Raw genomic sequence first — 26077 nt, forward strand, 5'->3', positions numbered from 1 at the left:
TGCAGACAGCTTCGTGTAGGCTTATAATTGATGTCCTGGAAACAGGGCTCTCAATTTGTAATCACAATAAACTATATTTAATCCTTCGGCTGTGGACTAACAGCAATTTGAAAAGGTTTACATATCAGCTAACTCAGACAAATCTTAAATCATCCATGAGGAGAAAAGTGGTTAAGAAGGGAGGGGGCTGGGGGAGGAGTCTCAGATTGACTTTCACATCCATTCAGCCTTTTTTTTGCAGCAGCAGCAGCAGCAGCAGCATTGAACTTGCAGAGAGAGGGAGAGAGAGAAATAGAGAGAGAGAGAGAGAGAAAAAAAAAGGGCAGACTGGACAGACTGCAGAAGGAGCTCAGGGCTGTGACCGCCGAGGCTGCCATAGCTGTTTCCTTTCGGAGCTGACTGCAGGCTTTAAGAAATGTGCATCAAACGTGAATTGTTTCCCGATTTACTGCAGAGTGCTGCTGGAGAGGAGTGGTCAGGCACGGAGATCAGTATGCACTTTTAGGTTCGACGTCGCCTTGAACGCATCGCAGCGACATCGCAGAGCCTCAAGTGCTGTTGATTTGCGAAGTTTTGTGTCTAGCTGGCGATGATTCGCATCTGATTGTTGCTCAAACTATCCGGAGAGGACCGCAGACGGACGCAACGCTGCATTGTGGCAAACCGAGACGCAGATTCCCTGACTGAGGACTTGCACGATCAGCTCTCCCCAAGATGTCATCTCATGCGAAAGTCAAGAAGGACAAAGAGATTATTGCCGAGTATGAGACACAAGTGAAAGGTTGGTAACGTGCGGGCCTGCTCGTATTGTTATTCTGCGCGTCAAGGCGCTATTGCGTAACTTTAGCACACGCTTTATATGGCTTTCAGTGTGCAGTGCTTTGGGGCGGGACAGATTGCATAGTTATGGATGACAGCCATTTTTTTTATTATTTTTTTTACCTATCTCTTTTGGAAAATGTCTCATAAATTCATGTCATGAACTGTCATTTGGTATGCTGGTATTACTAGAATCCAGAGATGTAATCATTAAGATGCAACTCGGCTGAACTGGTTTCTCTGCACTGAAGATGTGTGCGGCTCATTAACATGCCAAGCCCAACATGTGTGGCCATGTCGCTTACATGGATGATTTGTTTTCAAAGTGCAGCTGGTATTTCTGTGAGACTGTTTGTTTTGATGCTGCACACCCAACAAGGGAATGTAGCAATTCACCTTGTACTCTCTCTCCTGGGGAGTGGAGGTCATGCACCTCAGGTACTCATGCAGAATACTTTGAGACATCAGGGTACATTTGTACAACTTCTTCCTAGAAATGAAGGTTGACATATACATAAAATGATATTATGGTTACCCAGCTTATGTCATTTTGAAAGACAATACTAGCAATGAGTATTTTTCCTGACATTCCAGGACAATGTTAATAGTATCAGAAGGGAAATGGAATGCCTGAGAAGATCACACAGCAAACAGTTCAGAAAGTCCATTAATAATGTATGCTGTCTGTATGAATTATGAACCATGAAAGGATTTTACTGTCTGCCGCTAAATATGTGACTAGATGAACCACCCAGAGAGAGAAGAGGGTCAGGAACAGTGACACTGTAGTGGAACAGACAGTGCTGGATGTGTATGGGTGGGTTATCGTCTCATAATTTTATTGACAACTTGAGGCAGTGTGAACTTTAACACTTCTGTGCATCACCCTCTCACAGTTGTGGTTTTGCTCAGTGTTATATATCAGGTTTTATTCACAGAGACAGGCAGGCTTTCATCTAGAACATGCTGCCATGTTAACACAGGATAAGTGCTATACACACTTGTGTGTTATTGACTGGGGTACTTTTTATCTGTCATGTAGCCAATTGTTTCAGGATAAAACAGGCCATTATACAGTAGGCTGTATAGTCACAGGGTGCGATAACAGCCCTCTGCTCACACTTTGGATCAAAATCATCCAACAGCACCGCAGTAACCTAAAATACCCAAACACCAGTTGACTTAGGAATAGAAAGCACCATTTGAAACGTCCACTCTTGTAAACGCTTTGGTTTGGGCCAAATAGTTCACTATATAGGTAGGTGCCATCTTTCATTGTGGTCCACGTTCCAGCTGCGGTCCAAACGCTGTAGCAGAGTTGGCATAGTTTGTATTGACTGCGTGGCATGTGTACATGTAGCTCCTGTGATGCATCTGCATTTCAGGTTGAAGTGTAATTGAACGAATAGCTTAACTTTCTTATAGGCCTATTTGCTTTATTGCTGATAGTTAAAGTCAGAGAAAATGTATCTATGTAGCACATTTCATACAGTTCATCTAATTACGTTTTTTTACATGTTTAAAAAAAAAAACTCCCCTACATGTGTGGCCATGTAGCTTACATGAATGATCTTTTTCAAAGTGCAGCTGGTATTTCTGTGAGACTGTTCTGATGCTGCACACCCAACAAGGGAATGTCATAAATCATACCTGTGCGCTAATTATTATTATTATTATTATTATTATTATTTATTATTATTATTATTATTATTATTATTATTATTATTATTATTATTATCATTAAGCTACAGTAACAATTTATTTTCTTATCTTTGGACAAAGCCAGGCTAGCTGTTTCCAGTTTTTATGCTAAGCTAAGCTAACTGGCTGCTGGCTGTAGCTTCATATTGGACATCCAGACGTGGGAGCGTTATCAATCATCTCATTTAAGTCAACAGGAAAATGAAAAAGCGTCCCCGAACGTTGTAGGCTAATTTAGCTTTAAATAATTTAAATTTGTGCATTCCTGCATATATGGCCTGCCCTGCTTTAATTTAATTCAAATGAAGATGTTCTTATTATTATTTTAAATTACATCCAAACACACATTAAACAATAATACAATAAATAGGCATTTTTTATTTAAAATGACATTAAATGACAGTGTCTCAGTCTAGCAAAAAAATGTATTTTAAATCCAGGAATTCATGTAGAAATTGATGAAATGTTGATGCCACTGAAGGCCATATTGTTATAGATGAAGTCAATAAAGTAATTGACTTTATTGACTTCATTCAAAAGTTTTATCAAAGTCCAACTCTCCTTTTGCAAATTTCCCCGCTGCGGGACTAATAAAGGATTATTTTATCTTATCTTATCTTATCTTATCTTATCTTATCAGACTTGATTTAGACTTTACTGCTGTTGAAGACTTTACTGAGCAGAAATGACCAAACAATGTCAGCATTTGTCTGGAATGAAGAGTATGATTAACATTTTGTAGACAGAGGTGTGGTTTATGTTCCCCCTGTCTACTCTTTGTCTGTTTATTTGTTTGGCTCCTTCTGTACTTCACTCTCACTCTCTGCATCTCGCTCTCTCTCTTTCTCTCTCTCTCTCTCTCTCTCTCTCTCTCTGGTCTCCACACCAGCATTGTGGCTGTGAGAGAGCCATCACATTCCCGTCTCAGTTTCAGGAAAAGCTTTTAAGCTGACATCTTAAGCTCATTTGCAAACTGGGCTCAGATCAGTTTGGAGCTGTGGGGGCTTTACTCTGACACTGACACTGGCCTCCAATAATGCTGAGTTGCTGACTGCACATCAGTTCAATCAGGAACACAAACCTAATGCACTTTGCGGTATTTTTCAAATTGCCACAATTCAGTAAACAGCGGGGCCACAGTGAAATTCAAACAATGATTGTTGGTGTGTGTTGTGAGCCCAAAGCTTTACAGGTCTGGGCCATCAATCCTGATTCATGGATGACAGAATAGTCACTGTGATTTGTATGTTCATCATCAATAATTTAGTCATTACCAGAAGCTGAAATAGTTTTTGACCAAAACATGTTTTTGCCTCCAGAATTGCACTAAATGCAGGTTTGCTTTTATAGTGTTTGAGTTCAATTTTTCCTTCTAAGGATTGTAGTTGACCGGCCTCAGATATCTCTAAGCCTTCTGCTGATCCCGAAAACCATTCATCATACTGTACTTCTAGCTGTAGGCCATATTATCTTTAATGCCATTTGATCTGTTTGGAGCCTAGCCATTTAAGTATCATGCACAGAATTTAAACTGTAACTGTAAACTGTTCCTTGTAAGATTTGCTGCTGCTTAGGAAATATGTGGCAATGAGGAAGTTATGTAACATTGACTTTACATAGATATCTGTACCTAAAACATTATTTAAAAAAATAATTGAAATATAAAAGCCTGTGATTCTTTTTTGATAGTCTTTGTAGATTGCCTGATTTGTAAGATTTGGTTGTACTGGCGTGTTGACAGTCTGATTGTCATAAAGTAGCATCTCACTCCTACTGCCACCATATTCACTGTAGAGAAGCATTCCACAAGGAGCATGTAGACACAGCCCTCTGTGTGTATTCATCATAATGAAAGAATGCCCTGACTGATAGTGTCTTGAAATGTCAGGGCTGAGACAGTGAAACAATATCTTTGTCTCCATGTCTCGGTATCACTGTTGTTGTGATGACAGGTACATACCCAGAGCCGCTTTGAATTCTGCTCACTGCATTCTGGCTCTTCCTGTCCTTTGGTTGCACAGAGAGCGATGCCTTTCCTTGTTAGAGATATTTGTCTGGAGAGCCAGAGACGGGGAAAGAAATGTGAACTCTAGCAAATAGGCAGTAAAGGCATACCATAGCCATTACCACATCCAGAAGACAAGCGTTCACAGAACACAGCCTTGATTTGTACCAAATTATGTCAACGTGTCAGTCTGGGTTAGGCCACTAAGACTAGCCACGCATGGCTAACTGCAGACACAGCCGCAGAGGCTGCTTCTGGCCGTTGCAATAGCTGCGCTAGGCTAATTTCAGCTACTGTGGTGACAAGGACTCCTCACTATGTGATATTTGATTTGGTGCTCTCTGTTGCAGTGCAGTGGCCTTACTGGCAACCCTGACACGGAACAGTGACCAATAGTTTCCCCCTATTTCATTACATCGTCGATAGAGCCATGTAAAAAATAAAGACATGAAGACATGCTGTGCTTGAAGTTGGCGGGCGGATGCGGTTTGTCGTTTTGAATGTGCAGGCTTGAAAGAGGAGCTCAAGGCATCATAACAGCTGAGCCCAGGCAGGTACTTTCCTTTCAACCTTCAGACATGACTCAACAATGCTGGTGATGTGAAAGATGTTTCAGTTGAGGGGACTGTCTGTACAGTATTTGGGTGGTATGAGTTTTGTTTTGTGTATTCAAATTACTTTAACACGATTATGTTTAAAAAATCCCAATGCTCAATCACTACCAGGTTAAGCATCTTGAGAAGTTATTTTAATTTGCTTCAGTGTTACCCTCAGGTCTCTGTTAAATAATGTATGCTCCTCAAAAAGCTTGTTTAAGTCACCGGAACATAGCAGGAGGTTAACCATATGGGTTAGGATAAAAAATAAACAGTACAAATGGGTGAAGTCCTATTAGTTAAATTTCCACAAGCCTTTGGGGGTGGAACATTTTTTCATTTTGGCTGCGCTGTTCCCAGGCAGAGAACCTGGTGTAGCATACGACTCTGTATTTCATTTAAGGACATCTGTACCATTGTGTCATCAATGAAAAGAGATCGGAGAGGCTGCATTGACATTTTGAGGCTTACTTCTCTGCATATTATTCACTTGAACTCCTCGCCAGCTTCCTCGTAATTATGCATTACTCTGCAAAGGCTTGAATCATTCATCGAATGAAGCGCAGTATTGCACAGTCCCTGGTAACAGTTTACGTTCTAAAAATAACATGCTCACAGGAGAGCGAATGCAAATATCGTGAGTTTATTTGATGTCTCGCTGGTAAAATTATGCAGTTATCTCAATTTAAATTTGTTCACTATATTGTCTGCTCACTATTTTGCACTGCAACGGTATTATTAAGAAAGATTAAAGTCACACAGACCAACAAACAGTGTTGTCCAGTGGTCTATTTCAGCGCAGGAGTACATTGCAGTGACATTTTGTTCTATTTTAAACTTGATTGCCTTTTTGTTCATCAGCACAGGCTGTTTATTGAGTTTTGCAGAGCAGAGAAAGTTGCCCTTGTCCTTGGCCATTATGCTAAACAGACTGACTGCTGGGACTGTCAGAACAGGGAACTGGCCAGCTCTCATTGAGATGCCTCCAGAGGCGTAACCAGGCAACTGGGCAACTATGGGGACCATGAGGGGCACATCTCCAAACAGCAAGGGACTACATATTTACTCTGTCTTTCTAGCTCTCGCTCTTCATTCACATTTTCGCTCACACACTTGCAGAAGATGGGGGAGACATGTTTGAAATCTTTTCATTGTACATACAGCAGCAGGCATTTAAATGTGAACAAGGGGGCTTTTCTTCCACTGGGCCATCTTTTCCATTGATACATTTCTACAGAGTTTCTTTCAGAGTGCAGCAATCATGTGCATGCTTGAAACAGTCTGTCATAATGGAATCTTCAGCCATCTCACTTTTGCTCAACTAATTCTTATTGTCTTGAAGTGAGTGACGCTTTGTTTCCCCCCTGCGTGTTGTGATGATTTGATCTTATGGTGTTATTGGTCTACAAATTGATGTCCTCCAAATTATACATTTTGTAATTAGAAACAAACCGATTTAATTATTTAAGTTACATATGAAGAGTTTGGTCTTGTGTTTTGCATCGAAAACTGCAATTTGTGTGTGTGTGTGTGTGTGCGTGTGCATATGTATATATATATGTATATATATGCATATGCAACCCAATTAAAACACATAACTTAATTTCTGAACTTATTTGTTTGGTTTTCTTTGTATGTATGGATTACTTGGGTTGTTACCAACATCTGGTGAAAATGTCATGTCAATAGCACCTTTAGAAATATATTTACTGAGAAAAATGGTGACGTGTTCAATACTTATTTTACCCGCTATATATATATATATAACATTCAGCAGCCACTTAGCCACTGGGTTGTTGACAGCCTTGCAATAATCAGTATATGGATGAAATAAAATGTTTATTTGTATTCCTTTTCAGTGTTAATGTGAGACCGTAAAAGAAATGTTATTACCTCAGTGTACATTTTAACCACCTGAAGTCCCAGAGGTCAGTAGGAACAGCCAGCTACCGGTACGAGCTACTCAGAAGGGAGTCTGTGAATATTTATTCCTTTCATTTTGATAAAACCTAGATGAATTAACTATATTCTAAACACGCAAGCAGAGTTTAAAGATAATTTATCAAGCCTTCCTTACTTGATCTTGAACAGTACAAATACAATAAAATGATTCTATTTGTAAACGCCATATTAACCACATTTTCAAAATTTAGACAAAAACATTTTTTCTCATTCTCATACTATGAATAGGAGCAGTGAGTTACCAAACCTCATAAGCAGAAAACCACAGCAATCTTATAATCGAAAGAATGTCCGCAATTTGTTTTTTCAAGACAAACTTCTCCAAAGGCTCACTCAGCACAATGCATTTTGAGAAGCTGACCTATTTTATATTTTCCGTGCTGTCTGCTGCAATCATCAGACATGCATCTCATACGCACGTGCTACCCCAGCATTTAGACATCCACACACACACCCTCCAACTACATGCACTCGCACATACACACAGCGGACAAATGCACTTTGACATCCAGTTTTATTCAATTGTGATGAGTTTGTTCTTTATTAGTGCTTATGCTTGACTGTGCATTTACATCTCTGTATTTACTTCATCCACTGCTAAAGGACTGTGGGTTAAATGCTGCCCTCCAGCACTGATTGGCAGGCAGAAGTGAGACCCAGCATGTAAGCCCACTCCCCTAGAGAGGCTCTATTTATTCTGAAGGTGGTCTCTCTCCCTTTGTTGATATCCAGAGATCCGTAACCAGCTGGTGGAGCAGTTCCGTTGTCTGGAGCAGCAGTCTGAGTCCCGGCTGCAGCTGCTGCAGGACCTGCAGGAGTTCTTCCGTCGAAAGGCCGAGCTCCAGCTGGAGTACTCCAGAGGCCTGGACAAACTGGCCGAGCGCTACTCTTCTAAGATCCGTACCTCAAGAGAGCACCATCACTTCAAGTGAGTCCTAAGCACTGGAACGTCTGTATCGGATGGGTTTGACCGATAAACAACTGTTACATATTTCATACTGATCACTGGCACGGCACAGAGAGATGGAAAAAGAGAAAGAGGGAGGTAGAGGAGGGATAAACGACAAAGAGGAGAGAAGGGATAAAGCAGGAGAATTGACCTGAAATGAAGCCAGGGCCAAGGAAGCTTGTGGCCTTGGGCTGCTGTGTTCCTCCCAACTAGGTCAGACCCCCCCCCCACACCCCCGTCGTTTCTTCTTGGCTGTCATTTCATTTCCATTCTCACACTACACTTCACGCTAGACGGCTACCCAAATACTAATATTTTTTCTCAATTGGACACAGTAAACAAATTAGAGTTTCTGTTAGGAGTCTGAAAGCAACAATACCGTCTATTTTCCTTGTTGTTTTAAATGTTTCTGCTCATGAAACAAACACACCCTACAGCATGTTGAGGAATTGCTGCTTAGATGCTCTGACCAGCCTGCAGCTGTCTGTGACTTTCAGATAATTTTCTAACTATATACGCTGCCCATGGCCATGTGGTTAATTTGATTTAGTGTTCATAAATAAGAGGAAATTAATGATCAAAATGAAATTACATTACATTCAATGAAAATGTTTAGCTTTGGAAATGGACCAATTAAGGCTGCTAAATGTGGTTGAAACCTCCTGAAAAGGCAAATAGTTGGATAGTTGGTTAAGAAAAACATCTATTCTTATTTAAAGAATTTCTTCTCTAGTACCCAATGTAGTAGAATCGAAAATCGAACTTTCCTTAAAGTAATGCACTACATTAAAGATGGTTTAATTGATACATAAGCAGCTAGCACACACTTTCATGTGACCTGGCTGTGTCAGTCATGCGTTACAAACACGTTGGTTTATTCAGGTCTTTCCGTTACTCTTTCAGTCTTTCCGGCCAATTGGACATAAAGAGTAATCGTGGCGGAGAGCTCCCGTCACTGGGACATTGATAAATGGAGCATTCCCTCAGAGGGAGACCCCTGGAAGATACTCGCAATGCATGACTTCTCTCTGCACCCTGCTGTCCCAGATTCTCCCCCGTCACATTTAATGGTCATCATTATATCTGTCAAAGGCTGGATTCACACTAAAAGTCTACAATGTACAGACTAAGTCTCTCTCATTAATAATCCCACCCGGTCTTCTGGCTCTGCAATCTCCCTCATTTAAATTTACTTTTATTTATTTTTATCAGCAAAACCTCAGTGCCCTTCTTTCTTATCCAGGATCCGTTCACATTTTCATTCCTGATGTCAGATCTAATAAAATGAAAAAACTTTTTTTAAAACTGCTCTTATAATCAGATGTATTCAGACTAGCTTTGGTTGTAAATTGTATTGAATCTTATTTTATACATGTAAAAAAGAACATAAACTTATTTGAAGATGTGTAGACTCTCTTTCTGCTAAATTCATTATTTTATTTTGAAAAACTCCAAATTCCGCTTCTTGCTGCACAGCCAATTATCTGCATTACAGATAGAATGTTATTGAGTAAAAACAGAAAATGATCAATTAAAAGACTTTGGGCAAGGTAAGGTCTTCTACTTTAAATGGATTTTGACCTGTACTATAACTTCATTCTGTTGCAGAATTAAGTTTTTTTTTAAACTGCCTGTAATAGAATGTCTGCATCAAATAATAAGATTATGAGAGAACACAACCGTTTTGAAAAGACAATTTATATCCAACATTAACAATAGTTGGTAGATGTGTTTAGGTTGTTAGTTCACTGTAGTTCAGCTGGCTGGTGCTACTTTATGATGTAGAGACCTTGTCCTGAAACTGGTATTGTTGTACTTTTTGTAGGCTGTCGTGTAGAAAACCTCATTCATTCATCTTTCATGAGTAGATCTTCAACCTCTCCTTTGTGTACTGAATACTACAGTCTCATCCTTATTCAAAAGAAGCCAACAGCCAAAGATTTACAGTCAGGTTCCTGGTAACCAATGTACATGATCAAACACCTGCTCCACTTGAAAGGAGGGCCTATAGGGATATCTTGTTCATGAAAAAGAAAAGAAAAAAATAATATATATATTTTTTTTTCCATCAAAGTGTAAAAGGATCGAAAGGATCAGACCTGCTAATGCCGAGCACTTTGAATTACCTTTAACATCACAAGTTCAACACCCGCCGTCAACACCTTTGATGCTGTTAGAATAGAGTCATAAACTGAACAGGAGATTCAACACTATACATTATAATCTAGCAGTAATTACAGAAAATATAGATTACAAATGTTGCATTCAGACCTGGAACAAATAACAGATCACGTACACGTAAAAATGATAGTTCGTATCTGACTGTGGTTTTAACTTCTGAAAAAGAATATGAACTTATTTTACTGGTATTAAGGCCAGTTTCAAATGTATTTCTAGTGTTGTTTAGGACACATAGAGGGAGCTACAATGTGGCCTTTTGTAAAAGTGTGGAAGCTTGCATAGCTGAAGATCAGAGTGAACTTCTCCAAAATAGGAAAACAGTCAAATTTCACTTCAAAAAGAAAATGAAAGCATGAATAGACCTCCCCAAGGATAGAATGATTGAAGTGTTGAAGCAGTAACAGAAAAAAAAGTCAAGACTACTCTTTAAATAGGAGTCGAAAATAACTGCTTTGTTTCTGACTCAACCTATGATTGGTGTTTCAACAATTATTTGCAGAGAGTCTAACACATTTTTTGAATCATTTATTAACCATTGCTTTTTAGACAGCATTTGATACTGTAGCATCTAGTTTTTAAGAGGATTCCTATTCTCAATGGTATATGATTTTTCGGCCACACAAAGTTGCATGTTACCATATTCATAAAAACAAATGCATTGATAATGTATTATTTGACCAGCACATGCAGATACAAAATAATTAAGGAACCAGAATATCATTTTGGGTTCTCGGAATAGAAATGGAGAATACACAATTACTTGGATCAACTAAAAGATGTCTGACAAAAATATGCAAAATAAGCCTTTTTTGAGCAAAAAAGGTTTCTTAAATTCAGTGTGTGAACTTCCTCTTGAATGTCTTCTTGCCTATCAAAAAAACACATGCATAGTGTTAAAATCATTCATCTCAACTTCCCTCTTTTACTCTCACCAGTCATTAAAGGAGATATTAAGTTGGATTTGGATCGGATCCCAGCATAGTTCAACTGTCGGCCAAGATGAAAAGGTTTTTATACACAGCCGTTAAGCAGGCAGTATACAAAAAGTATGATGCAGCATTTATGCAGTCACATTTGTTGAAGGTCAGAAAACCAGTTAAAAGCTCTCTAAAGACAAAAGAAGACGAAAAACTCTTCGGTGTGAGGATGATTGAACTCGCATGCTCCCTCGAGCGAGGAGGCGAGTGCAATGTGTGTGTGTGTGCGTGTGCATGTGCGCGTGTGCGTGCGTGTGTGTGTGTGTGTGTCTGCCTCTGCCTCCCTTATTGGTGATTCCTTACTACATGTGTAGTGACCCTTTGATCTCTAATGCACCAGTACCAATGGATCAAATGAAAGAGCTCTGTGGTCTGTTAGACAGTCTTCATCATGTTTCATGTTACACAGAGTAAATTGTGCAATTGGCATATTAGTGTTTGAGACACTTATGGGCAACGTAGTATGTGGTCTGGATATGTTAGTTGTATTAGTCTACATCAGGCAGCTTTAAAGAAATGGTTACTGAAATGGACCAATGTTTTCATCTTTGTGAAGTCTTTTCTTCTCTGTTTCAGAAAGGACCAGAATCTCCTCTCCACCGTCAACTGCTGGTATTTGGTCTTGGACCAGACCAGGCGGGAGAGCAGAGACCACGCAACTCTCAGCGACATCTACAACAACAACGTCATTGTCCGTCTGGCACATGTGGGCGAGGATGTCATCAGACTCTTCAAAAAGGTCAGAATCTGAATGAAATGAATGAGGGCATGTAACCCTGACCGTTCTAACGCACAGTCACAGAACTTAACTGCTCAAATTGCTTGACTAATGCCCACAGCTGAGAACTTGAGGCCACACCAACAAAAATGATGAAAAATATGTTGAAATGTATCAGTTAGTACAGTTTATTTCAACCCGTATGGTTCTTCTACAGCATATTCCCTCTGAGGGTTAATCTAAGACAATTCGTATGATGACCCGCCTTGCTGTGTCATTGTCTCTTTTCATGAACAAACATCTTTGATCAGGACTTCAATTTCGGTACATTGTTTGCATGCAAGGTTCTCCCAGCTACTTTACAGCCTGGTTTCAAATAATAGCCATTAAGTTGACTATCCCAACTCAACACTAGGGGTGTAAAGAACAAGTTTCATCACGAGAGAGTATTATATTGATCCGATATTTACTGATATCCTAAAGTCTGCCACAATGCGTTTTCGATTTAATTGAGGGGCCTGTGATCGTTATGAGACAATCATATGTCCATTTAACACACAACCGTTACCATTTACACACAAAAAAAACTAAAATATGATTTGACAATTTTATTACTGGGCTCTGTAGGAAGGAGGTGCGCTTGGATGGAAATTTGGGACACAGACATGCAATGGGGAATTTCAAAATAAAGGCGTATCTTAAAAACGATATGTATCAAAGTTTCAATTTGCATCCAAGATATTGGATTGTTGATCATTGAATCGAAAAAATCCTTTTACCCCTACCCATCACTGAGGTTTTCCCCACCTTAAAGTTGCGTCATGCACTTTAGCCTTACAGTAGAGGCTTGCTACTCTGAGAGTATCATGTGTCTACAACAAAAGTTTAACACGGTTGGCAAGATATTTTCTTTCTCTTTTTAACCTCCCCCATTCATCATGTGTATGCTCAATATCATGCTCAGTTTACCCCCTATTTAGATTACTAACCTTTTGTTGGTGCTCTATTCAACTCATTGCTCTTGTCGCCCATACTCCCACTCATTCATTCTCATTCCATTTCACACCATATTCACATTAACAATGACTCATTCAGTAACCTGCAGAGAGAAATAGAATTAGATGCAATTTAAGTCTTTTAGTTAAAATGTTAACATTATATAATGCATTTTTTCTAACACTCTTTTTCTTTTACGTGCAGTGTGTAATGTATGGTACGTGTGAGAGTAGCAGAGTGCCTGGGATTCAGGGGCGGGGATGAACAATCTGCCATGAGGATCCTAGATCAGTATCGCTTGACAGCAGCAGGAGTCTACAGTAATTTATGCCCTCTAGGGGGCTCTGCACTGTCACGATGGGAGCCTTTATGAGACTGGGATGGCTTGCGGTCAGCATAAAGAGGAGGACCAATATCTATCTGCAGAAAAAAACTGCATCCTACTGCAAGAAGTTTACTCAAATTGTGACAAAGCTCTCCAAAACAATAATCCTGTTATGCTGTAGCATCCTGGTTCAGCTGCAGTGCAGTCTCACTGCTGACGAATTACACTTGTGGGGAAGGGAATGAATAAACTCTGCCATTTGCTTCGTCAAAGTTGTACTGACTGTGCTGGATTTAATTCTAGTCACATGTGGAAAACGCAAGGTGGCTTTTTTGACAAGTGGTCCCTGAGAGGAAAAACGGGATTGATCGTGCTCAGCGCCGCTCCATATCCCCTCAACAGGATTTCTAGAGTCCCTCTCTGCTGGCCTCATTCCTCCTCTTGGGCTATAAGCCCTGTTTTGGGACATGTCCAATTCATCATAGGCTCTTAGCCCCTGTAACTGAGCTGAAACTGTGACACAACTCCTTGGGAAATGTTCTGCAGCTACTGCACTGTTCTATTTTTGTCTGCATGTGCACTTTGGGCATTGTATTAGATCTTTTTTGGTGCAGAGTAATGACAGCATTTCAACGCCTGCTGACATCCCTCACACACAAAATATAACCGGCACACAGAGTTTTAGTTTAGTTTTAGTTAGTTTTTGGTCTTAGATGTTTGAATACCTGCCTTTGTTTGTCCTTAAAATCGCCTGTTTTTTCTCTTTTACAGAGCAAAGACATCGGGGTGCAGATGCATGAGGAGTTAGTGAAAGTCACCAATGAGCTCTACACTGTGAGTTGAACAGTTTTCATTGCCCCTTCATGCCTTACCTTTTTTATGCCTACAGCAAACTGGCTGTTTTGCCTTTACCCTCTGTTAGCCAATGTAACGTCAATCCTGAGCCAGAGCTTTTCTCAGACCTGTAACCTGTGAAACAGCTGGCCTGACACTGCACACGGCAGATATGCCTTATCAGCAATGCAGCCTCTAACAGGTCATTTCTTCAATCTCCTGAGGTCCTGATAGGAGAACATTTGCATTTTCCTCCTAGTGTGAATCTCTACATCAGTTGAAGGGTAGAGCGTTCTTGCCCCTGGCAGTGCTTCAAGCAGACTCAGCAGTCTGTGCTGCAGAAGTGCACTGTGCTCACAGCAAACATGTTGTAATAGTTTCAGCTAATTTTACATGTAATCACACACAGCTGTTTGTGTGTTGTCTCTCTGTCTATTGTTATATATATATATACATTTTATAGACATCCCATGTGGAAACAGTGTACACACATGGAATCAAACACACAGAAATGGTGGAGATGGACAACAGTTGTGTTCAGTGCTGATGCCACCTCATTTGGAAGAATAAAATGAACGGATGTAGTGATATAATTTGCTGCGTGTGGGACAAAGTGCAACAAACACACTAGAGTGCCTCCTTCTGGGTCGTATTGCTCAGTGATATCATGATCATGAGTTACTGTTACTGAGTCACATCTAGTACTTCAATGGTTTTGGGTAGTTTTCATTTTCAGATGTATTCAGACTAGCTTTGGTTGTAAATTGTATTGAATCTTATGTTATACATGTCAAAAAGAACATGAACTTATTTTAAGGTGTGTAGACTCTCTTTCTGCTAAATTCATTATTTTATTTTGAAAAACTCCAACTTTCGCTTCTTGCTGCACAGCCAATTATCTGCATTACAGATAGAATGTTATTGACTATAAACAGAAAATGATCAATTAAGAGACTTTGGGCAAGGTAAGGTCTTCTACTTTAAATGGATTTTGACCTGTACTATAACTGTTAGTGCACCAAAGTTAACAGTGCTGATAAGATCTTTTGCAGAATGAAGCAAATTACTTGAAAATGGATTTTGTAACATGGTTTATGTTTTGTTTTCATAAACAGCTTATAAAACAGATACTGTACATAATAGTATTGGAGACTTCATAATTGCAGTGCAATTTCAGTTATTATTGACGAGTAGTCCCAATCATTTTAAAGGATGTTTGGTACAAGTGAACATGCTCCGAATTGCTAATACTGACATTATAACATGTAACATTATACAGCACTTTACTGCTTTGCTGATATTGATTTTTCCTCTCTCCGATTCATGCATTATTAAATGTCTGTCTGCAGCTTCTGAGCAAAGCATAAGAAATTGCAGTAGTCTGTTGAGATTTTGGCTAGATAAAGTTATTCAGCTTAAAAGAACTTGAATAATTTGTTTTTATTATGAGTTTTGAGTTAAATGTAAAATTAGCTATTAGGTGGATTCGTCTTGTTCAGCCTGCTTGACTCCCCTATTGATCTGCTGCTGGTCTTTTGTGGAAATCAAGTAGTTTCTTGTTTCACGGGTAGCAGGGAAGGTTGCTCTCTGTCACTTTGAAACCTCCTCCATCCCCTGCTGATCAATCTCGCTGTCCTTCGCATGTCCGCTTCAGTCAGGGTTGCTAGGAAACCAGAACTTGAGAGTGAGTGATGGAGCACCAGATGTTGTTTAATTGTACTCTTTATTCAGGGTATCTAGTCAGACATTTATTATCTCTTTAACAATGTGGATAAAACATGAATCTGTTCGTTACCCTTTATGAGAAATTCCTCAAAAGCAATCGGACGAGTGAGAGTGTAGATTGTATTTGGAGCAGTGATGAACCTTGGATGTAGTACAAATCACAGTGCTTTCCAGTGCAAGTACCTTTTTTAAACCTACTATAATTCATGAAACACACTAACATGCACACTAACGTAGACAGATTAGAAAGACGCACCCAGCACAACACCTCCAGCTCAGTAGGGAAATGTAAATCAAATTGTGACGCTCCGGTGAGCAGGATGAGTTAGAGACACTCCCTAATGTCTACGAGTGTAATTAGAAACATATATATTCTAGATTTACATTAGATAATAGGTAATATACACTTAGGCCTGGGAAACATTAGTTAACCATATTATGGTTATGTGGTAATAAAATAGAAAAGTTAACAACTACTTAATGTGCCTGCATAATTCAATCTCCTTTAGGGGAGATGGGAGAATACATGGTAACATTTTACATATTAATATTTTATATATCTATACATATTTTTCTGTTTCACACCCCTTTGTAGAAAGGAAATTTGGTTTTATTCCAGTATCTGTAAGACTGAAGTAAAAGAGGTGGTCAGTGTATAAAAGGGATGTATAAACCCATGTGTCTTTTTACCTTTGCTTTGAATATTTACATTTAATATTTTGCATTATCTAGTGTAAAATCAATGTTTGTTGTTTTTTATGCTTACTAATCAGCTTGCTGAGAAGTTGCCATTGAGGGACAAATGGCGTGCTTTGAATTGAGCTGATCAGTGACAAAATGAGGCACTTTTTTAAATGATATAACCAGTAAGAGTTTCTGTTAATCACTCAAAAATCTGCCTCTTTACCAGCAGTTCAATGTGGCTGATATCAACATAACATTTCAGCTTGAAGTTCTGCATCAGCTTATATTCCTCCTCAAAGTCCCATCCCTTTTCAGTTTGACTACGATGCCCTTGGTACTCACTACAGTTTGACTGTTGTTGTTGACAGGTGATGAAGACGTACCACATGTACCATACTGAGAGTCTCAGTGCTGAGAGCAAGCTGAAGGAGGCAGAGAAACAGGAAGAGAAGCACATTGGTAAGGCCAATGACACCGGTTCCAGCCTGCTGCGGTATGGTCTTGATGAACGTCCACAGCGACGGAGCTCCGTCAAGAAGATGGAGAAAATGAAGGAGAAGGTCTGTTTATATATGATGGGATGTGTTGTACATTACAGGCATAGTATCCACGCTTAACTACAAATGCATTTGTTATGAACCTCTTAAATTTCCCCAGTTGCCATTTGTACAAATGAGACTAGAAAAAGCAGTTGAAGCTACAAGGAGCCCATCTCTACATTGTGCAAAGTATTACATATACTGACAGATTATATAAGATAAAATCAGATTGATGTAGTATTGCATTCTTTGAGTACATTAGGAATCCATTCTACATCCTGGTATTGATGGGACTCTCTCTTTCTCTCACTCCCTAGAGACAAGCCAAGTACTCTGAAAACAAGCTGAAATGCACAAAGGCCCGGAACGACTATCTTCTCAATCTGGCAGCTACCAATGCACTGGTTGCCAAATACTACATCCATGATGTGTCAGACTTGATAGATGTAAGCAACTACTGTCTGAGCCAAAAATAAAAAAAAGTTGAAAGAACCGCCTTTTAGTCTCGGTGCTTCTTGCATGGTTTGTGGTTTGTGGTTACTAAATGTTTTACTTCTTGGCTGCAGTGTTGCGACTTAGGTTTCCATGCAAGCCTGGCACGCACTTTGAGAACCTACCTGTCTGCAGAGTATAGTCTGGAGACTTCTCGCCACGAGGGTTTGGACTTGCTGGAGGGAGCAGTAGATGCCATGGACATCAGAGGAGACAAGCTGAAGTTTATGGATGCACACAGCCATTTCTTTTGTCCTCCAGCGCGCTTTGACTGTCAGCCACACATGGGTGATGAGGTGAGTCACTTTGGAAAAAAGAGCTGTTAGAAAGGTTTGTTTGTACAGGTCCTGTACTTTGTTCTTGATACAAAATTGAGCTCATCATGGTTGATGTTCTCGATGTTAAACCACCCTTTCTTTCTTAATCCCAGGTGTGTCAGGTGAGTGCACAGCAGCCTGTCCAGACAGAGCTCCTGATGCGCTACCACCAACTGCAGTCTCGCCTGGCCACGCTGAGGATAGAAAATGAAGAGGTGAGAGTGCACACAAGGCAGCCAGTGTCAGCATTTCATTTCAAAATCTAGCAAGCTCACTGCAAGTGTGCTGTACACAGTAATGATCTTTTCTACAGACTCAGAATAGGACATATGGACAAATGTACTGAGTCATATGTACTCATGTACAGTAAACGTAGGGTGTCCTCCAGGAAACCGTATAGCTGCGGTGGTGAGCCACCCAAATCTTCACACGTAATCCTGTGATTCATTTAGTCAGTAAATAGTAACCAAAACAATAGCCATACTCATACTGATACTATGGGGCTTTTGCTATGTGTAATGACACTTTTGTTTTATTTCAGTAAAGTGTATTTACTTTGACGAAGTTATTAATCTTTATTGGCCCACTTCTCCTGAAAAACACAACTAGCTGGGAAACAAAGTTGTTCTTTTCATCCACAAGTTACAATTTTGTTTCCCAGCTGCATCTACCAAAGCACAAAGGAATTCTAATAATCAAATAATTTGTTTAAAAATGTTTAATCCTCAAATGTTGATGAAAAACATAAAAGAAAAACTGTATGATTAAGCTTAACTGGGTGTGGATATAATAGTTTTAAGTCATAGATGTTTATAAATTCAGAGGCCATTGCATATCACCACGCTGTTGCAATATACTGTGGCAGGAAATTAATGTCTTATCGTTGAAACTATCAATCAAGTGAGACCCCAGGGAGCAGAACAGGGAGATGTCTTAAAGATATCTGCTGCTCTAATGTAGTCTATAACACAATGTTAACAGGCTTTGGCACATTTGCCAAAACACAGAACTACTGATACACTGAATTTGAAAAGCTGCTTCAGTTAGAGGGTCCTAATAGATCTGGCAGAACATTTCTCCCATGTTAAGAATTACCACTCTGACATCTTATCACTCATCAAAGAGCTGTTTGTCTTACTTGAAGCCGCTGAACCATTCCAATACCCTTTTGACTTTGCTATTATATGTTTAAAACTGGGATTGGCAGCCAACACCCTTACCTCCGTCACACCCTGCATTTATGTTCGTCTTTAATCATTAATCATCTTTCATCCAGTCTCCTGCCTCTACTGGGGGGGGTCACCCCCGGTTTGCTCCCTGGCCCGCTGGCCTGAAGCCATCGAGGCCACTGTGACTCGCATAAACATGTTAAAAGGTCGCCTGGGTGTGTGCGTGTGTCAGCGCCTGTCTGTTGACGAGGATGGAAATGCACACTGCCTTCCTGTCAGCCTCACATGGAAGGGACATAGTTAATCTTTCATGTCGAGATGACTCATGCTCGGTGGCTAATTACTCTGTTGTTTACGGTGTGTCAGTCAATCTGCTGTGAAAATCGCCTGCTGGCTTGTTTACACCATACAGCTCGTTTTTTGACACTGAGAAGTTGTATTGGAAGTATTTTCACTGGGTATAGTTACAACATTCTTTGTAGTTTTTTGTGTGTAAGTAATTTCATACTCATTTCGTATCATTTTACATAACAAAAAAAAAAGCTAGAACAAAACAGATGAATTGTGGATACTCAAAAGGCACACATTTCAATCACGTATGTATTCTGTGTGTTTCAGGTGAGGAAGACTCTTGACGCCACCATGCAGACCCTTCAGGACATGCTCACAGTGGAGGACTTTGATGTTTCCGAGGCCTTCCAGCACAGCCAGTCCACAGAGTCGGTCAAATCGGCTTCCTCTGACTCCTACATGAGCAAAGCAAACATTGTGAAGAGACGAGCCAATCAGCATGAGACTGAGGGCTTCTACTTCACCGTGAGTTCTCAGACAAATGAGGGCACAACGGCACTGCAGTATGGAACACATACATTATAACTAGAAACAACCTTGTCGCTAATTGTCTCTTTATGTATTTCATCTGCAGAAATACAAGGAGTACTTGAATGGCAGCAATCTCATTATCAAACTGCAGGCCAAGCATGACCTTCTGAAGCAGACGCTAGGAGAAGGTGAGACTTATTGTGCTGTACATTACTGGAGTGGGAAGTGATGGTAACAGTTTGGGGCCTGTCCTTTACATTAAGTTTAGTATGAAGTGGGTAAAGTACCATCAGTCACATAGATCTGAACTGCTGTATATTCAGTTCTACACTATCTATCTGGAGCTCCCTCCTTGCTTTTGGAAAATTAATTCAAATTATGTTGAATGAATTTGTCATCTACTTGATAAATTGACAGTTTTTTTAACCTAAAATGGTCACTGGCTCAAAAAAGCCCCTCATAATTCATAATGGGATGTACTTTGCTTGAACATGCCATAGTTTGTTTATATATTTAATGCACATTAACCTGAACCAAAAGTTTGAATAAGGATATGTGCACATTAGTCTTATGTCAATGAGTTGCTACTATAGAATCTTGCAAGCATCTGCTTTTGGTTATAACTTAGTCGGTGGGTCAGGGCATATTTTTTAAGACTATGTATATAAGATATGTAGCACAGCACATATTGTCAATGGTACAATCTCTGTTGACATACAAGAGTAAATATGGTGGAATATTATTGATTGAAATGTAATACAAAAATGTGTTATTACTGAAGATGTCATCCAGTTGACAGCTTGACATTTTTGGACCTAAAAAAGGTTCACAGGGTAGAAAAGACAGTAAAAAAACTAGAAGTACCGACCTGAAGGGTATTTCTTGCAATACCTTGTTCATATATTCCTTATATAAGATGAGGCATTACATAATGCATTATTCATTAAGAGTGAATAAAAATGTATTTATTCTGTGTTATTCTGTTTCTTCTTCAGACTCAAATATCTGCTTAGGTGTGGAATTGTGTGTGTGTTTGACATAAATTAGGATTGTGCTGGAAGCTGCTTTACACATGACGTGATTCTTGAACAAACATTTCTGATTGACTGATCAAAGTGAGGCCTTAATTAGTTTTTCGTACAGTGAGATGTGTGTGTGCGAAGGTGGTACAGATATCATGAAATCACCACACTGTACAAATCAGCTCCCACAAACCTCCCACTCTTGTTGCCCCTGGATACATTTTCACTTTGCAGAGCGAGTAGACAAGTTATCCCCTTCTGGGGCTCTTGTGCCGTTTCTAGGGCAACAGCTGAATGACTGCGGCCTGGCGTCGAGTCAAATGCAGCCGTGGCGCTCACCCCATTGAGTCTGCCTGAATAGATGCCCGTTTTCTCATAACACCCCTTTCCGTCTCCATCTGCCAGCCTTGTATAGTCGGCCAGCACTCAACCGTACAGCTAACTTCTGTGATTGTAAAACTAGTGTATACTAATTTGGTCTTTTTCTCTGCTGTTTTTCTTACAGGGGAGAGGGCTGAATATGGAACAACAAGGTAAGATGTCTAATGACAAGAGGATGAATAAAGAAGGCAATGGCGTGTAAAATCCTTCCTGTGTCTCTGGATGTGGCAGGAATGAGATCACAGTGTGGGAATATGAGAGTTGTCTCAGCTTTTCTCTTGTTTGTTGAACAGAGGGTTTGATGCTAATCAGAGAAGGCTGTTCTCTGAGTTGTTCTTCACAGTTTTAATCTATAAAATATGTTAGACTAGTAAATGAAATGCCAGGGAGATGTATAATGTCCGGCTGTTGTTCTAATTATAAGCAGTTCAGTGAGCAGAAAATGAAGACATATTGACAAGCCAGGCTCATGATTAACTGAGTGTTTGGCTTTTACCTATTTTGAACTATAGTACAATCTATTAAATGCAATCAAATCTTTATTGAATTTTATATGTTATGATTTCCTGTAGTCATTATCCTTGACTTTGATTAAGTTTGCTACAGCAGCTCCGTCTAAAGTTCAATTCAAAGGAATATTTTTGACATTTGGGGAAATCTGAGAGTTACATTAGAAGATCTATACCATTGTCATGATTTTAAGCCAAATATGAAGCTACAGACTGTTAGCTTAACTTAGCATAAAGATTGGCCTGAAATACCTAGCAAAACCATTTTTTCATTTTTTTCACCTTTTTGTACCGATGAAACAAACAAGCTAAGCTAGCCAATTGTTATCTGTAGCTTCACATTGACCGTACAGATACTGTATGAGAGTATGTGTTTTTGGAAAAAAATGTCTGTTCTTTTATTTGTATACCTACTGCATTAGCAGTCATATTTACCTTGTACCAACCGTACACCCCCCCCCCCCCCCCCCATCTCCCCAGGCCCCCCACTCTTCCCCCTAAACCCCAGAGAATGCGGAAGTCTAGACCTCGCTCCGTTTTTAACCGTAAGCTGTTTAACGGCAATATGGAGGCCTTCATCCAGGTATTAGCCCATCTGTGCTCTTTGTCTCTCCATGAGCTCAGCTGTCTCGCTAGCGGTCCTTGGGGGTTCTTTTGCCTTTGACCACTCTTCTACCCAAATGTTGGCTCCCTCATGCACTGACTTTCCTCTTGCTCATTGCCTTGTGTCCACACTCTTGTAATTTATGAAAAAGGTTGAGGTGAAAACCAATCAGACTAATACTGGAGATGGTTTGCTTTCTTAAGCACTGCACTGGTGCCGGGTCTGCTTTTAACATCCTCTCTCGTATGATCCCCAGCCTTCAGACACTAAATTAATTTGGCCTCACGTCAGTTGGCCATGCACCAGCTGTGCCAGGCTATGCAAATAAACACATGGCCACATCCACTTTAATGCTCAAACAAGCAGGGGGAAGGAAAGACAGAGTGTGCATCAACAGCAGTGGAGCACTACAGCTAAAACAATCAGTCAATTGGCAGACAAAAAAAAAAGCATTTAATAATTTATGTGATTTTTCAAGCACAAATTCCAATCGTTCTCTCGTTCCAGGTTCTAGCTTTTTAAATATTATCTACTTGTATTTGTCTTATGTGATAATAAACTGAATATGTTTAGCTTTTAGAGTGTTATCTGGAAAAATGACACTTTTGGCTTAAGGAGGTTGTGATTGGTATCTATCACTATATTCTGACAGCTTACAAAACAAATTATTCAAGCAATTATTGGAGAAATTAATGGTTATATAAATGGATAATGAAAATAACTGGTTAGTTGCAGCCTTAGAAATATGCCTTGCTTTATGCAGCTCTTACCCCCATCCTCTCAGGTAGCACCGTCCCTCCCACACACTCCCCCTGCCGAGCCATGTCCTCATGTTTCCAACCCCACAAGGCACTGATGCTTTGGCTTATTCTCTCAGGCCAGGCCTCCTCTTTTTCTCTCTCTCTCTCTCTCTGTACGGTCTGTCTCTCTCACTAACCTGTTGTGGTTCTTGTTGCCTCTCTTCCTCTGTCTACGTGCCTTTCTGCTCTCTGCCCAGGGGAAGACGGAATGTCCGTGCCAGGAGTCAGGTACTCTGTCTAATAGCAGGGCGGGATAATCACACTGTGTTCAGTATGCTAACCAACATTTCTGTGCCCCTCTCCTGTTGGCCTTCCTGTGAATACTGTAGTGATAGTTACATATGATGGTGCAAACACTAACACAATTTAGTTCTGTGTATTTTTTTTCTATACACTTTAACATCAGTTATTTGAAGAAAAAAAAACATCTAATGATTAACAATCAACTTTGTTCACTTAATTAATTTGAGGAGCTGCTTCTGATGATAACACCCTGCTGGCATGACTATTTGTTTTCTTTAATTGTCGGTTTATGTGCTTCCAATATTAATCATTTGAATCTGTCTAATAGGACTCAGGGCAGCCCATACCAGTGGTGGTTGAGAGCTGCGTTCGATACATCAACCTGTATGGTAGGTTCCTATGTAATGTCCATGTTTCTTTCCACAAAATGACAAATCCTGTGCTTTCACATACTCTGTCACTCCCTTTTTTTATATAAGCTAACATTTTTGTCATGAAAAAGATTAACATCAGCAATCGTGTCAGGGAATCACACAGTCTAGGTCTTAAATGTGTATTAAACAAAGAAGTACAATCAAACGTGTTTTCAAAAGGAATGTCCTGCTGAAAAAAAATCTCAGTCTTTAGCCTACAAGAAGCCCTTTTTCACCACATAAAACCTTTCCAGGAACCTCACACATGGGACTGAATTACTACCTCTATCATAGTTCCTGGTGCCCTAAAATGGCCACACCCTGAGGGTAGTATTTTTTAATAGCCCAGGAACTATTGGGGCAGAGTTTGCTGTGCATTTATTCACTCAATAAGAAAGCACTGGATGCCACTTGTATCAATAGTAGGACAAAGGGTGGACACAACAAATGACTGTGTTGTTTTTTCCTTCAAAAGCTGCCATCATTTTTTTGTTAGTTGTTATAGACTTATTTTCTTCATCTTCATGCTTCTTCAGATGCGGTACAAACACAAACAGGAAAAACACCTGACGTTTAGTTCATGTTTTACTTTTTGTGGCTCAATAGTTCTTTGAACTATTGGGTTGAAAAGAGCCTAAATAATATGATTTATTTGTTGAATTGGCTGACAAAACCTGTCAAATTCAATTGAGTGTTATTAACCCTTCGCAGCAGAATACTGTCATGCTAAGGAATTTCATAAAATCAAGCATTTATTAATGACAAGTGTGTTTTGTGAATATTAAAGTGGTAAGTTAATTTCATCCAACAGTAAAAAGGACCAGAAAAAAAAAAACAATTTTCCAATAATATTGACCATAACGATTGTTTGAAATTGAAATTACCTAGAAGTCTTCTAGCGTGTCAAAACCTTGCCTTCATGACACCTTCTTTAATTTAACATTTTCTGCTGCAGACAGCTTTAGTCTTTCAAATCCAGACTAACACCATTTTGCACCATTTTTGTTGCATACATACTGAACATCCTCGCATTCACAATGCAATCTAAACTAGAATTTGTTGTTGGGTTTTGTCTTTTTTAAAGACAGTTTGTTTATTTGCTTTAACCTCCAGGCTTTATGTGCTGTGCACCGTACTGTGAGGATTGGTTAATTTCCTTTAACTTTAAATGTGCAGTGAAATTCAATGAAAGGACATTCGTACATTTCACACTAACTGGTCTACCTGTCTACAGGTCTTCAGCAGCAAGGTATATTTCGAGTTCCAGGCTCCCAGGTCGAAGTCAACGATATTAAAAATGCATTTGAAAGAGGTTAGTCCCAGTGCACTTGGCCATCTTCTCTTGATTGATTTTAAATTGCGTTTTGTCCACCTCAAAAGCAACATTCTCTTCCTCAGGCTCTAAAGTGCAAATTAAGAGCCCATGTGTCACATGTAACCCCATAATGGACATGTAAACCATTTTAGATGCATAATACATGGGATCAGCATCTTGGAGTAATAATGAATGAGGAAACATAGCTGCACTCTCAATGTTTATATTAACCTCCCAACTTGAAATGCGCATAAAAAAACTGCATCAGTGCTGTGTTATACTAACATTGATAGTATCGAATGATTAATGAGTGGGTTAAATGTATGCTACGTCTATAGGAGAGGATCCACTGGTGGATGATCAGGCTGATCATGACATCAACTCAGTGGCAGGCGTTCTTAAGCTCTACTTCAGGGGGCTGGAGAACCCGCTGTTCCCTAAAGAGCGTTTCCCCGACCTCATATCCACAACCAGTGAGTCACATTCCAGGAAACATCAGATACATGTAAGCTTTTTATTTAGTGTAGCTTTCTGTAAATTTCCACTTTTTCTTTGTTTCCTTCATTTCAGAGCTCGACTCAGGTGCAGAGAGGGCTCATCACCTTCAGCAGATAGTTGTGACTCTCCAGCGGCCCGTGATCATCGTCATGAGATACCTGTTTTCATTTCTAAATCAGTAAGTCCTGCCACAACAAATCCAACTTGTTTGGCACTCATAAATTGATACTAATTGCTTCTGTCTTTCCCAGTCTTTCTCAGTACAGTGACGAGAACATGATGGACCCCTACAACCTGGCTATTTGCTTTGGCCCCACATTGATGCCAATACCAGATGAGCAGGACCCTGTGTCCTGCCAGGCACATGTTAACGAGATCATTAAGACCGTTATCATCCACCATGAGGTCATCTTCCCATCTCAGCGTGAGTTGGACGGACCTGTGTATGAAAAGTGCATGGCTGGTGGGGAAGAGTACTGGT

General features: G+C 39.8%; 1 protein-coding gene across 2 annotated transcripts in view; it reads left to right on the forward strand.

The window, feature by feature from the left end:
- Positions 1 to 291: 291 nt before the first annotated feature.
- LOC129106476 (SLIT-ROBO Rho GTPase-activating protein 3-like) overlaps positions 292 to 26077 on the forward strand; it is a 31664-nt gene continuing 5878 nt past the window's right edge. The window contains exons 1-17 of one of the 2 annotated variants that reach the window (XM_054617888.1): positions 292 to 781; positions 7816 to 8011; positions 11767 to 11929; positions 14001 to 14063; positions 16841 to 17032; positions 17329 to 17457; positions 17578 to 17799; positions 17934 to 18035; positions 19608 to 19805; positions 19915 to 19999; positions 21339 to 21366; positions 22204 to 22306; positions 23699 to 23759; positions 25018 to 25095; positions 25437 to 25571; positions 25669 to 25774; positions 25848 to 26075. In XM_054617888.1, the coding sequence (XP_054473863.1) occupies positions 715 to 781; positions 7816 to 8011; positions 11767 to 11929; positions 14001 to 14063; positions 16841 to 17032; positions 17329 to 17457; positions 17578 to 17799; positions 17934 to 18035; positions 19608 to 19805; positions 19915 to 19999; positions 21339 to 21366; positions 22204 to 22306; positions 23699 to 23759; positions 25018 to 25095; positions 25437 to 25571; positions 25669 to 25774; positions 25848 to 26075 (2156 nt within the window). In that variant the 5' untranslated portion in view covers positions 292 to 714. Of the gene's footprint in view, positions 782 to 7815; positions 8012 to 11766; positions 11930 to 14000; positions 14064 to 16840; positions 17033 to 17328; positions 17458 to 17577; positions 17800 to 17933; positions 18036 to 19607; positions 19806 to 19914; positions 20000 to 21338; positions 21367 to 22203; positions 22307 to 23324; positions 23356 to 23698; positions 23760 to 25017; positions 25096 to 25436; positions 25572 to 25668; positions 25775 to 25847; positions 26076 to 26077 lie in introns of both variants that reach the window. The other variant, XM_054617889.1, reaches the window with a different exon arrangement.

Source organism: Anoplopoma fimbria, chromosome 17 (assembly GCF_027596085.1).
Source record: "Anoplopoma fimbria isolate UVic2021 breed Golden Eagle Sablefish chromosome 17, Afim_UVic_2022, whole genome shotgun sequence".
NCBI classification, from domain to species: Eukaryota; Metazoa; Chordata; class Actinopteri; order Perciformes; family Anoplopomatidae; genus Anoplopoma; species Anoplopoma fimbria.